The sequence below is a fragment of the Rhincodon typus genome, chromosome 41, assembly GCF_021869965.1.
Source record: "Rhincodon typus isolate 14 chromosome 41, sRhiTyp1.1, whole genome shotgun sequence".
Lineage (NCBI taxonomy): Eukaryota > Metazoa > Chordata > Chondrichthyes > Orectolobiformes > Rhincodontidae > Rhincodon > Rhincodon typus.
Genome location: NC_063372.1, coordinates 7,791,801 through 7,805,118, shown reverse-complemented (window position 1 = coordinate 7,805,118; position 13,318 = coordinate 7,791,801). Strand labels below are relative to the sequence as shown.

General features: G+C 44.5%; 2 protein-coding genes across 2 annotated transcripts in view; one reads left to right on the top strand and one right to left on the bottom strand.

Moving 5' to 3' along the window:
• LOC109926446 (keratin, type II cytoskeletal 8-like) overlaps positions 1-13,318 on the bottom strand; it is a 171,291-nt gene that overhangs the window by 15,768 nt on the left and 142,205 nt on the right. The window lies entirely within an intron of this gene.
• Positions 437-3,762, top strand: LOC109926619 (keratin, type I cytoskeletal 18). The gene is made up of 8 exons (XM_020526453.2): positions 437-910; positions 1,188-1,270; positions 1,775-1,931; positions 2,261-2,425; positions 2,620-2,745; positions 2,883-3,103; positions 3,229-3,251; positions 3,537-3,762. The coding sequence occupies exons 1-8, from the start codon at positions 521-523 to the stop codon at positions 3,629-3,631; spliced, it is 1,260 nt and encodes a 419-aa protein (XP_020382042.1). The 5' UTR covers positions 437-520; the 3' UTR covers positions 3,632-3,762.

Genomic DNA, 13,318 nt, shown 5'->3' with positions numbered 1-13,318 from the left:
CTGAGCGCCCATGCCCAGGAGCGGGGCGCTCCGGACCCCGCTGACCCGTTGCATGGACGAGCCGGGAGTGTAAGACTGGCTGCTGAAGTGGGAACGGGAACGGAACGAGCTACGGCTGGACATAGTGGTCTCTTTTTGTCTCTCTCGTTTGTTACAAGATCGGAGTAACAACAAACAAAGTTTGGATTATTTTGGAAGAGTGGGGAAGGTCTTGAGCTAGGGGGATGGCAAACGAAAAAGTCCAGTCTCAGAAACCCCTTTCTGATGTTTGCCCCGAGGCAAATGTGCTCCCGTTAGACGGCGTGTGGTATAATAAGCAAATTCCTGGCGCTCCCATTGGACAAGAACGGTGTCAGAAACAGATTACCATGGTTATTGGACGCCACTTCAAGCCAATTGGCGATAGCCGGAAGATATAAAGTGTCTGCATTTGCTGTGAGTGGGTTATTGATCTCCTAAAGCTAGTTCTCGCAACAAGTGTAGCTCCAAGCACCAGCCCCCACGCCCTTCCCCTTTCAAGATGAGTTTCAGAAGTTATTCCTCGCTGTCGACTCACGGTGGTCCCATGTCCCTGCGGCGGTCTGTGCCCCTGCAGTCCAGCTCTAGCAGCATCAGTGGCTTCGGCCAGAGGATGTCCGTCAGCCGGGTGTCGATAGCCCGGCCCGTAGGCATGGTCAGCGGCGGCGGCGCCGGCGCCAGCATCGGCATTGGCATCGGGGGGGTCAGCAACCAGAAAGAGACCATGCAAGGCCTGAACGACCGGCTGGCCAACTACCTGGAGAAAGTGCGCAGCTTGGAGACGGCCAACGCCAATCTGGAGCTGCAGATCAAGGAGCATCTGGAGTCCAGGGAAGCCAGCGTCCGTGACTGGAGCACCTACGAGAAGCCGCTGAGTGACCTCCGCAAAGAGGTAACATTTAGCTGATTGGTGGGTTATGGATAGGGGGCTCTCCTGGCACACTGTACACCGGGAGGGAAGGAGAGGAGACTAGCTGCCTTATCCTCGCCTCCAAACGATTCTCCCCAGTCCCAAGCTGTTCAAGCTTCTCTCCTGTTACACAATACCTGGCACAGAGGCTTGCTGTTGCGGAACCCAGCCTCCCCACACTGGTTCATCTTTAACTTTTTTTAAAAAAATTACGCGAAATGACAACACTTTAATCAATCTATGCACTTCAATCCTTCAGGTCTATGACATGACCGTCGAAAATGCTCGTTTGGTACTTCAGATCGATAATGCTCGCCTTGCTGCTGACGACTTCAGAGTGAAGTGAGTTCTCTCTCTCACACACACACACACAGTTTACCCATACGCATATCCTCCCAGTTATCTTCAGGCGTGTTATGATATACTTTGGGGGTGGGGTAGGTGAGATTTGAATTTAGGCCTTCTGGTTCAGAGGTAGGGACACTACCGTTAGGCCACAACAGTCCTCAGAGTCAACATTGTAGATAGTTTCTAACCAACCTGTTCAGAGCTATTGTGAACACCCCTGGAGCAGCTGGGACTTGAACCTGGCTTTTCTGACTCAGAGGGACAGATACTAAGACTGTCTCATGAGGACATTAACATGTGCTCTTATATACTTATTAAACAATGTCACAGATGCAGTTTTGGATGGAAGGCGGTCTTTTTGTTTCAATACATCAGTCCCCCATCTGTTCCATGTGCATAATGTCAACATGGTTGAACCCCACTGTGATCAGTGAGGGAATACCTTCCCCACCCACCACAGCTCCTTTGATGTGGCCTGTTTGTCTTTCCCCTGGACAGGTGGGAGTCTGAACTGAGCATCAGGCAGTCTGTGGAGAACGACATCAACGGACTGCGCAAAGTCATCGACGACACCAACATTGGGCGCCTGCACCTGGAAGGTGAGATCGAGTCTCTCAAAGAGGAGCTCATCTACATCAGGAAGAACCATGATGATGTAAGTTCCACAGAGTTGTCCCTTGTTGGCAAGGAGCTATGGGATAATAATGACTGGGTATAGAGTTCACCAAAAAGTTGATAGGATCTTGTAAGGAGGGAGATTGCAGTAAACAATTGGGAAACCAGATTATTGGTTCACAAGTAATTTCTGTGTGAGAGCAATAATAGAGATAAGTTAATAAAATATAACACAGATGCTGTTCAGTAATGGGAATGAGCTATGAAGTTCTGTTCCCTTTTGACTCTCCAATCCTTTGAGTTCTAGATATAGAGCAGGATATGGCTAGATTGGTAATAATGGATGAAAATTGTCTTTTAATTCTACAGGAAGTCAAAGCTCTTCGCTCCCAGATCACTGACTCGAGTGTGCAGGTTGAAGTGGACTCTCCTCAAGGTCCAGATCTGGCTAAGGTCATTGCTGAGATCAGAAGTCAATATGAAGAGGTGGCACAGAAAAACAAGGATGATGCAGAGAACTGGTACAAGAGCCAGGTAAACAAAGTACTTTTATTTACACAGAATTACACAATTCCACATGCTTCCACTGATAACATTTGACTCAGTTGAATCTTCCAAGCACACAGAATTGCATGGGATTGCAATTTGATCAAATATTCTCAAAATATAACAGCTTGTGAATGCTGGTGAAAAGTGCTGTCTCTTAATTACATTTCTTCTTACTGCAGATAGATAACTACAAAGTTGAAGTCGAACACAATACTGAAGAACTGCGAGGTGCAAAGGTACAAGTCACTGAACTGCACCGGCAGGTACAGTCTCTGGATGTTGAGCTGGAGAGTCTTCAAAGCATGGTAAGGACTCCATTCTGAAGAAGTGTAACACAAACCAAAGCCTCACATCACACATTGCATGCAATACTGACTGATCTAATTGCAAGATCATATATATTCTAGTAAAAAATTGAGCCTGTATTTTTATTTTATTCTAGAAAAACTCACTGGAAGGCACTCTCAAAGATACAGAACTGAGATATGATATGGAGCTGCAGGGCCTAAATGGCATGATTGCCAAACTAGAGGGAGATCTGTTTCAGATCCGCAGTGATATGCAGTCCCAGGTCAGAGAGTATGAAAGCCTCTTGAATGTGAAGATGAAACTTGAGGCTGAAATAGCAACATACAAACGTCTGCTGGATGGAGAAGACATCGAGTAAGTAATGACCGATACCATTATGGCAAAGTTGTGAATTCCCCCATCCACACCTTGGTTTCATGTGTGTAATTGCCCTGAGCTGATTTATTTCTGTCTCACTTTTTCTTTTTTTGTTTTTACAGCGCACTTGTTGAGTCAACCTCTGGTAAGATCATTTAATTGAGAGAATTTGTGCATGTAATTTTATAATGTCCCTGCTATACATGCCATGGGATAGATTTTCACCTGCTCCATACAGCTGGTAATCTGCTCTGTTTCACATTCTGTTGAAATGAATCAGCTTAGACTTGGGGAGGGTGGGGTGGCAGCAGGTAGATTCTACAAGGATGTGCGATTCATCCAGCGAGGCTAGAAATCTATTCTATGTTAAGTTTCTTGTCTGCAAACATACCTGCTCACAATCTGACTTTTTTTTGTTTTGTATGAACAGGTGTCACCTCAAAAACTATCAAGAAAACGGTGGTCACCACTCAGAAACTTGTTGATGGCAACGTGGTATCTGATGAAACAGTCCGCATCAGCTAAAAGGCATCAAGCCACATTCGCCTTCCAATTGTCATGACCAATCACTGGTAATTGCAGTGAGAAATGTAATAGTCTGGAGTTTGTTGGCTTTTTGAATATTATCAAAAATAAAGATCCTCTTTGACTTCCAATCTTGACTCATCATTTAAAGGGCAGCAGGAAAGTAATCTTCGATATCTGGACTAAAACAGCCAAAACATAAGTTGCAATGTAACAGCAAATAGTCAGGTGCGATGCACAATGACAAACTTCTTAAGCCATTGTCTTGGTCAGAATTATCCAACCATAGGGTGTGTAGACCAAATCCAGACCTTTCTGTCCACCTTGTGATGTTCCATGTTTTGATTCAGTCCCAAAAGAATTACATAGACCTTACAGCTCAAGAGTTTTGATAGACAAGGGAGTCAATAGTTATGGGGTGCAGGTGGGAAAGTGAAATTGACACTGCAACCAGATCATACTAAATGGTGCAGCAGGCTTAAAGGGCCAAATGGCCTACTCTTGCTTGTATTTTCCATGTATGTTTGTAGGAAATAGGCCTGTCAGTCTGGGGGTACTTATCCCCCACACGAAATCTCTTCCCATCCCAGCAGCAGATTTGGCTTAGATGGCTGGCTTGCGATGCAGAGTGACACCAGCAGCATGGGTTCACTTCCTGTACCGGTTCAGGTTACCACAAAGGACTCTCACCTTCTTAACCTGTCCCCATGCCTGAGGCATGGTGACCAGGTTAAACCACTACCATTCGTGTCTCTCTAACGACAAAGCATCCCTCTGGGACTGCAGTGACTTTATTTTTATTCTAGTCCCATTTTCCAGCACTTGGCCCATAGCCTTGTATGCTATGGTACTTCAAGTGTTCATCTAAATACATCTTCAATGTTATGATGTTTCCTGCCTCTACCACCTTTTCAGACAATGCGTGCCAGATACCCATCACCCTCTGGGGGAAAAAAAATCTTCCTTAAATCCCCTCTAAACTTCCTACCCTTTACCTTAAATCTATGTCCCCAATTATTTACCCCTCAGAGCTTTGTACAACTCATTAAGGATCCTCCTCAGTGTTTTCTGCTCCAAGGAAAACAACCCCAGCTATCCAGCCTCTCTTCAGAGCTGAATAGCTCCAGCCCAGGCAACATTCTGGTGAATCTCTGCTGCATTTCCAGTGCAATCGTATCCCTCCTTGGTCAAAGAGGTAGATTTGAAGAAGCATTTTCAAGGAAGAGCGGGCAAAGGTCTAGGGAGGAAATCGGGACTGCACTAGAGACCAGAATCAGAAGAATGCAGGGTTCCCAGAGGGCTGAAGGAAGCTTCTCCAAAAAGAAGGAAGCAAGCATAGAGGAATTGGAAGACATGAGAATTTAAAAATTGATTCAGTGCTGCAAACACAGGAGCGATGGATAAATGGCACTTGATGCGAGTTAGGATAAGGGCAGCAGAGTTTTAAATGAGCTTGAGTTTATAGAATTCATTTCAGTCTCTGTCTAACACTATTGTGTCTCCCCATCTCTGGTCTTTGAACTTTTTTTTCTCTGCATCCCAATCTTCCTCATCTGTTTTTATCTTTCTTTCACTTCTGCAACTGTGTACAGTTACAGAGCTGTTTGCCTACTACGTGGCCCGTTGGGTTTACATCCTGCATTGTTAATGCTAGCAAACTCCATTAACTAGATTGTATCCTGTATCATGAAATTCCAGCTAACTAGCTCAGGAACAGATTTTAAAGCTTAAACCTGAATGATACTTTCATCAAGTATTTTACAAATAGATTTTAAATAAAGCCAATTTTTGCAAATCTTTCATAAATTATTCAATTGTGTGGCGGGGAGCAGGACTATTTTAATAATATTTGTATATATATTGTACCTTTCATAATGAAACATCCCAAAGGACTCCATCACCAGTTTCTTGAACATCCCTTACCATTTTCTCCCATACTGGCAATCAACCCTTCAACTAGCTGTTAGACCGTATGCTCTGGAAATCCTTCCCTTAAGCCTCTTCATATCTCTCAACCTTAAAACAAAGCACTCTGATGAAGTGTTTGGTCCCTGGTGACTCCATCCCATTCTCCAACTTTCTCCTTCTCCATCGTATCTGTTCTGATGATGTCACCTTCCATGGTGGGGCCTCAGAAATGTCCACTTTTTACCTCAAATGAGGATTCGCAGCTCCTGTGGTTGACAGGGCCCTTGGCTGTGCCCGAACCAACTCCCACATTTCTGCCCTCAGTCCTTTCCTTTCTCTGCCACAACAATGTAGGGTCCCCCGATCCTCACTGACTACACCACCAGCCTCTGCATCCAAAGGATTAAACCGCTGTTTCCAAGACCTCCAAAGGGATGCCACCACCAGACGCTCATTCCCCTCTTCTCCTTTGTCAACCTTCTGCAGGGATTGTTCCTTGGTCCACTCCTCCTCCATTCCCAATGTCTCCTCACACTCCCACAGCACCTTCCCCTGCAATCACAGAAGGTATAACACATGCCCGTTTACCTCCTCCCTCCTCACCATCCATGGCCCCAGACACACCTTCCAGGTGAAGCAGTGATTTATCTGTATTTCATTCAATCTAGTCTTTGATTTGATTTGTTATTGTCACATGTACCACGATACAGTACTGTTTTGCGTGCTATCCAGACAAATCATACCTTACATAAATTCATCAGGGTGATAGAACAGAATGCAGAATGTAGTGTTACAGATACAGAGAAGGTGCAGAGAAAGGTCACCATACTAGGTAACATCATTAGTGTGCCTCCGGTGAAGCATTGGTATTCTGTCCCACTTGTTATTTATGTGTCTCAGTTTGCTGGGGTCGGTGGCATCACTTCTGGATTTGTTTCTTAGTGGTTGGTATATGGGGTCCAGTTTTACATGTTTGTTAATGGAATTCCAGTTTGAATGCCAGGCTTCCAGGAATTGTCGTGCGTGTCTTTGCTTGGTTTGTCCTACGATGGCTACATTGTCCCAGTCGAGTTGGCGTCTCTCTTTGTCCATGTGTATTGAAATGAGTGATAGTTGGTCATGTCTCTTGGTAGCCAGTTGGTGTTCATGAATGCTGATGGCTAGTTTCCTCCGGTTTGCCCTAATGTAATGTTTTTGGCAGTCTTTGCATGGTATCTTGTAAATAACATTGGTTCTGTTAGTTGTGGATGTCAGACCTTTTATTCTCGTCGTAGCGTAGCTGTTGGTTTGTGGGCTACCATGATTCCTAGGGGGCAGAGTAATCTGGTGGTCATTTCCGATATGTCCTTAATGTATGGTAGGGTGACTAGTGTCTCTGGACGTGTTGTGTTTTCCTGTTGTGGTCTGTTGTGTAGGTATCGGCAGACTACACTTTTCCAGTAACTGTTGTTTCTAAAGATGCTGTATAGGTGTCCTTCCTCAGCTTTGCACAGTTCCAGGGTGTTGCAGTGTGTTGGTTGTGGCTCACTTGAACAGTGTTTTGGTGCAGCTCTGTTTGTGGGTATTGGGATGATTGCTATTGTAGTTGAGTACCTGATCCGTGTGGGTGGCCTTCCTGTGAACGCTGGTCTGGAGCTCACCGTTGGCCGTACATTCGACCATTACGTCCAGGAAGGGAAGTCTGTTGTTGTTCTCCTCTTCTCTGGTGAATTTTATGCCGGTGAGGATGTTGTTTATGTGTAGATGGGTTTTCTCCAGTTTAGAGCATTTGATAATTATAATGGTGTCATCCACATAGTGGATCTTTAGTTTTGGTTGGATGGTGGGAAGGGCTGTCCATTCCAGTCTTTGCATTACAGCTTCTTCTATTAATCTGTATATCTTGCTGTTGAAGATGAGATGGGTTGTGAGGCACAGATCCAGTAGTTTGAGGGTGCTGTCTTTACTGACAGTGTTGGTGATGTTGAGTGTCTGTATCCCTGGTCTGTCTAGTAGTGAGGCTAGTGTTTCCTTAGCTAGGGGGATGTTTATGGAGGTAAATAGTGCAGTCACATCTAAGGAGACCATGATCTCGTCCTCATCTATTCTGGTGTCCTTGACGATGTTGAAGAATTCTTGGGCCGAATGGATGAAATGGTTTGAGCTGTCTACTAGGTGTTTCAAGCCTCCTTGTAGTTCTTTTGCTAGTCTGTATGTTGGTGTACCTGGCAGTGAGACTATGGATCTGAGAGGGGACATCTGGCTTGTGTACCTTGGGAGTCCATACAGCCCATATTCCAACCACTAAGAAACAAATCTGGAAGTGATGCCAACCACCCCAGCAAACCGAGACACATAAATAGCATGTGGGGCAGAACACTGACGCTTCACCGGAGGTGCAATGATGATGTTACCTAGTATGATGATGAAACGTCTGCGAACAAACTTACCAACTCAGCGAGCAAGTCTACAACCACATCAACAACCTGAGCTACAAATCTTCTCAAAAACCTTGAGTATGAAAGGTCTGTTCAGAAGTCTGATAATGACAGGGAAGACACTGTTCTTGAATCTGTTGATAAGTGTTTTCAAACGTTTGTATCTCTGCCCGATGGAAGAGGGTGGAAGAGGACATAACTGGGTAGGAGGAATCTTTGATTAAGTTGTTTGCTTTTCTGAGGCAGCAAGAAGTATAGACAGAGTCAATGGATGGGAGGCTGGTTTTCGTGATGGACTGGGCTGTGTTCACAACTCTCTGTAGTTTCTTGCACTCTTGGGCAGAGCAGTTGCCCACACCAAGCTGTGATGCATCCAGATATAATGATTTCTATGGTGCATCTATAAAAATTGGTAAGAGTCATTGTGGACATGCTGAATTTCCCTCACCTTCTGAGGAAGTAGAGGCATCAGAGAAATAGAGTCTACTGTATTTGCTGTTCACAATGTGGTCTCCTCTACATTGGGGAGATGAAACACAGACTGGGTGACCACTTTGCAGAACACCTATGTTCTGTCCTCAAAAATGACCCCAAGCTTCCAGTTACCTGTCACTTCAACACACCACTGTGTTCCCAGGGCAACAGTCACAGTTTCTGTCACAGTGTTCCATTGAGTCTCAGCGTGAACTTGAAGAACAACATCTCATTTTCCACTTGGGGACCCTGCAGCCTCTAGGACTCAACATCGAGTTTGATAACTTTAGAGCCTGATTCCATCCTTCCATTTTTTTTACCCACCCCCACACCCAGTCCTGTTATGACATGGGTTGCTTTTAGCACATTCACCCATTCTCACCTTCTCCTAGGCCCATTATATGGGTCATATTCAGTACAACTCACCCATTCTCTTCTACCTTTAGCTCTTATTATCACTTATTCAGCTTTTCTCCTGTCCTGGCTTACTATCCATAATCTTCTTGTTTACCGCCCCCTTTCATATCTCTGTCACTCTGTGGGCTCCATCTCCACCTGTCCACTCACATCTCCCCTTACAATTTCCCCCCCCCCCCCAACCCCCTTTCCTAGCTGCCAGACTCGAAATGATAACTCTGCTTTCTTCCCACAGATACTGCCAGACCTGCTGAGTTTCACCAGCGATTCCTGTTTTTGTTTGGTCCTCTGTCCTGATTGTTTTTTTATTCTTGTGATATGAGTGTCACTGGCAGCATCAGCATTTGCTGCCCATCCCTAGCTGTCCCTGTCTTAATGCCTCTTTCTTTAGCTTACTGTCAATTCTGACCTGATCATGTCCCTATGAAAGGTGTTCCAGTGAATTATTTTTTTGTATTCATTTATGGGATGTGGGCGTTGCTGGCTGGCCAGCATTTCTCGCCCATCCCTAGTTGCCCCTTGAGAGGGTAGTGGTGAGCTTCCTTCTTGAACTGCTGCAGTCCTCCTGCTGCGGGGTGACCCACAATGCCATTAGAGAGGGAATTCCAGGATTTTGACCCAGCGACAGTGAAGAAACGTTGAAATATTTCCAAGTCAGGATGGTGAGTGACTTGGAGGGGAACTTGGAGGTGGTGGTGTTCCCATATATCTGCTGCCCTTGTCCTTCTAGATGGAAGTGGTCTGGGTTTGGATGGTGCTTTCTGAGGATTTTTGGTGAATTTCTACAGTGATCATACACACTGCTGCTACTGAGCGTCAGTGGTGGAGGGAGTGGATGTTTGGTGTGTGCACATAAACTGACCTCAATGAAATATGGATAGCTCAATGATTGTCACAAAGGCTCTAGGCTCCAAAAGATTGGACACCTCTGGCCTTGATAACTCTGATTACACAGTCAGGAGTCAAGTAGTTAACAGAAACCCCCTAAGTCCTGCTTTTTGGTGCTTTCCAAAAGATTATGACAGTACTTTCACTTTTGAAGCTACTACCTCTACCAACAGTGAAATGCTAGATTTTATCTATTTTAAAATCATTTTGCTGCCTTTAGACTTGTCGTCTTTTCAATCTTTTTCAAATAATTCTGTAACTGAGGAGTGTATAATCTATGTTTGAGTCCTCTGAGGCCAAACTGAAAAAGAAAACTTGTAACTGCAAACTGCAAAACTGCAATGGACCCAGAAATGAGTGCAAGTCCAAGAGCACCCTAGTGATCACTCTTTGTTACATGATCTAAGACAGAAATCTTTCATGCTCAGAAAAACAAGTCTGCAAAATCATCTCATGATTTCTGCAGGAGGCATAAAGCATGCATGATAACAAAAAAAATTGAAGCCAAACAATGAAAAATGTGTTTAAAACCTTAATTGGCAAATAAGAGTAGACCGTTTAGCCCTGCTCTGAGATCATGGCTGATCTGCAACCTAATCCCCACGTGCCCTTTCCCCAATATCCCTCACCATCTTTGATTAATGAAAATCTATCAATCTCAGTTTTTAAAATTAATAATTAGATTTTTACTTTGATTTATTTAACATTGTCACTTGCACCGAGGTACAGTGAAAAGTGTATAATATCACTACATTCTGGCGCCATCTTGGATTCCAGAATAAATTATTGAATAAAAACTGAAAGAACTGCAGATGTTGTAAATCAGAAATAAAAACAGAAATTGCTGGAAAAGCTCAGCAGGTCTGGCAGCGTCTGTGAAGAGAAATGAGAAATAACGTTTCAGGTCGAGTGACCCTTCCTCACAACTCAGGATCACTCGACCCGAAACGTTAACTCTGATTTCTCTCCGCAGATGCTGCCAAATTATTGAATAAATTGTACATCCCTACAGGAGGACATCAGGAGGAGGCCTCAGGGCAACCAACCCAAAATAAAGTGACAGAGATACCGAGCTGGAAAGACAACGATGAAGCTGTATGGATGTAGCTGGACCTGCCACATGAGCCCATGAGTGGCCGAACCCCACATTCAGGAGCCGAACACTGCCATCTCTGCCACTGCCATTTTGGATTAGTAATTAGATTAATTGATGTAGCAATTGCAGAAGTGAGCTACGCACATTGCCACCCTGTAAAAGTGTTTGCTAATTTCACTCCTGAAATTTTCAGACTCCTCTCATTTTCACACAGTGTCTTCGTGTCCTAGCCTCCAGCGGAAATAATTTCTATCAATCCAATCTGTTTACCTTAATATCTTGATAACTGCAATCAAATCATCCTTTACCTTTGAATACTGAGTAACATTCATTCAGGTAATTTCAAGGTCATAATTTGAAATGAATCATTAAGATAACCATGCAGAGAATTTTGGGGTACTTGCACAAAGTACACAAAACATTATCATGCAGGTACAGCAAGCAATTAGGAATGCAGATGAAATGCTAACCTTTATTGCAAGGCGACTGGAGGACAAGAATGAAGGAGTGGACATGGAGAGTATGTTTCCATTAGGACCCGAGGGCAGAGTCTCAGAGTGCAGGGACGACACTTGAGAACTGAGATGAATTTCTTCAGCCAGAGGGTGGTGAATCTGTGGAACTCATTGCCACAGAGGGCTGTGGAAGCCAAGTCATTGAGTGTATTTAAGGATAATAGGTTCAAGGGTTATGAGGAGAAGGCAGGAGAATGGGGTGAGAAACATATCAGCCATTATCGAATGGTGGAGCAGGCTCGATGGGCTGAATGGCCTAATTCTGCTACAGTATTTTATGGTCCTATACAGTCTTACTGCTGTTGTATGGGGTTTTGGTGAGACCACACCTGAAGTACTCTGAGCAGCTTGGTCTCTAAATATACGGAAGAATGTAAGCACAATAGTGGGGGCTGGTTTGCTCAGTTGGTGGAAATGGTTAAGAAGTGCACCAATGATGCAGGTTTGGATCCCCATTCCAGCTGTGATAGACTCGGGACCTGCATCCTCATCCTACTCCAGCAACAGGTACTGACAAAACCTGCCAAGAAATCAGCTCAGGATGAAATATCAGCAGACAATGGTACAGAGTATGCGTACCAAAGCAGCCTTCCATTGGAGATAATACAGTGAACAGTCACAGGGATGAGGGGGTTTTCTTACGATGAGAGGTTGAATGGATTAGCCCAATATTCTCTGGAGTTCAGACGAATGAGAAGTGATCTAATTGATACATACATGGTTCTGAGGGGGACTTGAGAGGATACATATACGGAGGGCGCCTGGAATTTTCTGAGTCTCTGAATGACGTGGGTAGCGAGAATGAAAAAATGTGAATCTCTATGTCAAGGGAAAAGTAGGTCAGATTTTTGCTTAAGTTTTTAATGGCTGGGTGAGAATCTTGCCAGCGAGCAGTGAGGGGCCTGCTTGCATGCAATAACATCTCGGCGTTATCTAATCTTGTTTCATTTATATGAAGGTTGCTATTTTCCCAGATGCCAGTGAGACACTCCAATTCCCGACTCAAAAATCAGAGCCAGAGCTAGAGACCACTGCGTTCTTCTCCAGGATTCCCGAACATCTTAGGGCCTGCTCCATGAGCAGTGACCACTGCACCCTCAGATCCCATTGGCAAAGCATCAGTTTCAATACGTTGCCACTTCAACCAAAACTCACAGGCTCACAGTAGTTCTGTCTTGCCTTGCCTCTTAGTGCAGCCCTCTCTCTCTCCACAACACTGTGCACCAGAACCTCCAGGTGACAAAGCAGTGTCCCAACTTTCCTCTCTCAGATATTCCCTTTGGAACTGGGCAACAACGCACTGTGAAGGGCATTTCCTAAGTTTGAAAGGAGCGTCTGAAATGGTATGCAGCTGGGCTTTAAATATGGTGTCGGTGACGTGAATGTCAGAAGGTTCCAACCCCAGTGAGCATTTCTACTGCTGCTGAGCGCAAGATCACACGCAATTGCAACCGTGGAGGCTGGGTGAATAATTAATGTTGACACCTTTATTTAAAAAGGGAAGGAGACTAAAAACAGATAACTATAGGCCACTTAGCTTAATGTCTGTTATTGGGAAAATGTTAAAGTCTGTTATAAAGGATGCAATAGGAGAGCATTTGGAAGTGTATAATATGATCAAGCAGAGTCACCATAGCCTCATAAAGGGGAAATCATGCCCAGCAAATTTACTACAATTCTTTGAGGAGGTAACAAGCAGGATAGATAAAGGGGAAGTAGTGGATGTCAAATATTTGGACTTTTAGAAGGTGTTTCAGAAGTTGCCATACTTTTGGTTGCTTAATAAGATAGGAGCCCATGGTGTTCAAGCTAGTATGTTAGCATGGCTAGAGGACTGGCTAACTAATAGAAGACAGAGTTGGAAGAAGGGGGACAGTTTCATGATGCCAACCTCGAAGTAGTAATGTCTTAATTAGGTGAGAAGGAAAAATTGTGGGAGAAAAGTCGCCATGGCTCATGGAGGAAGACCCTT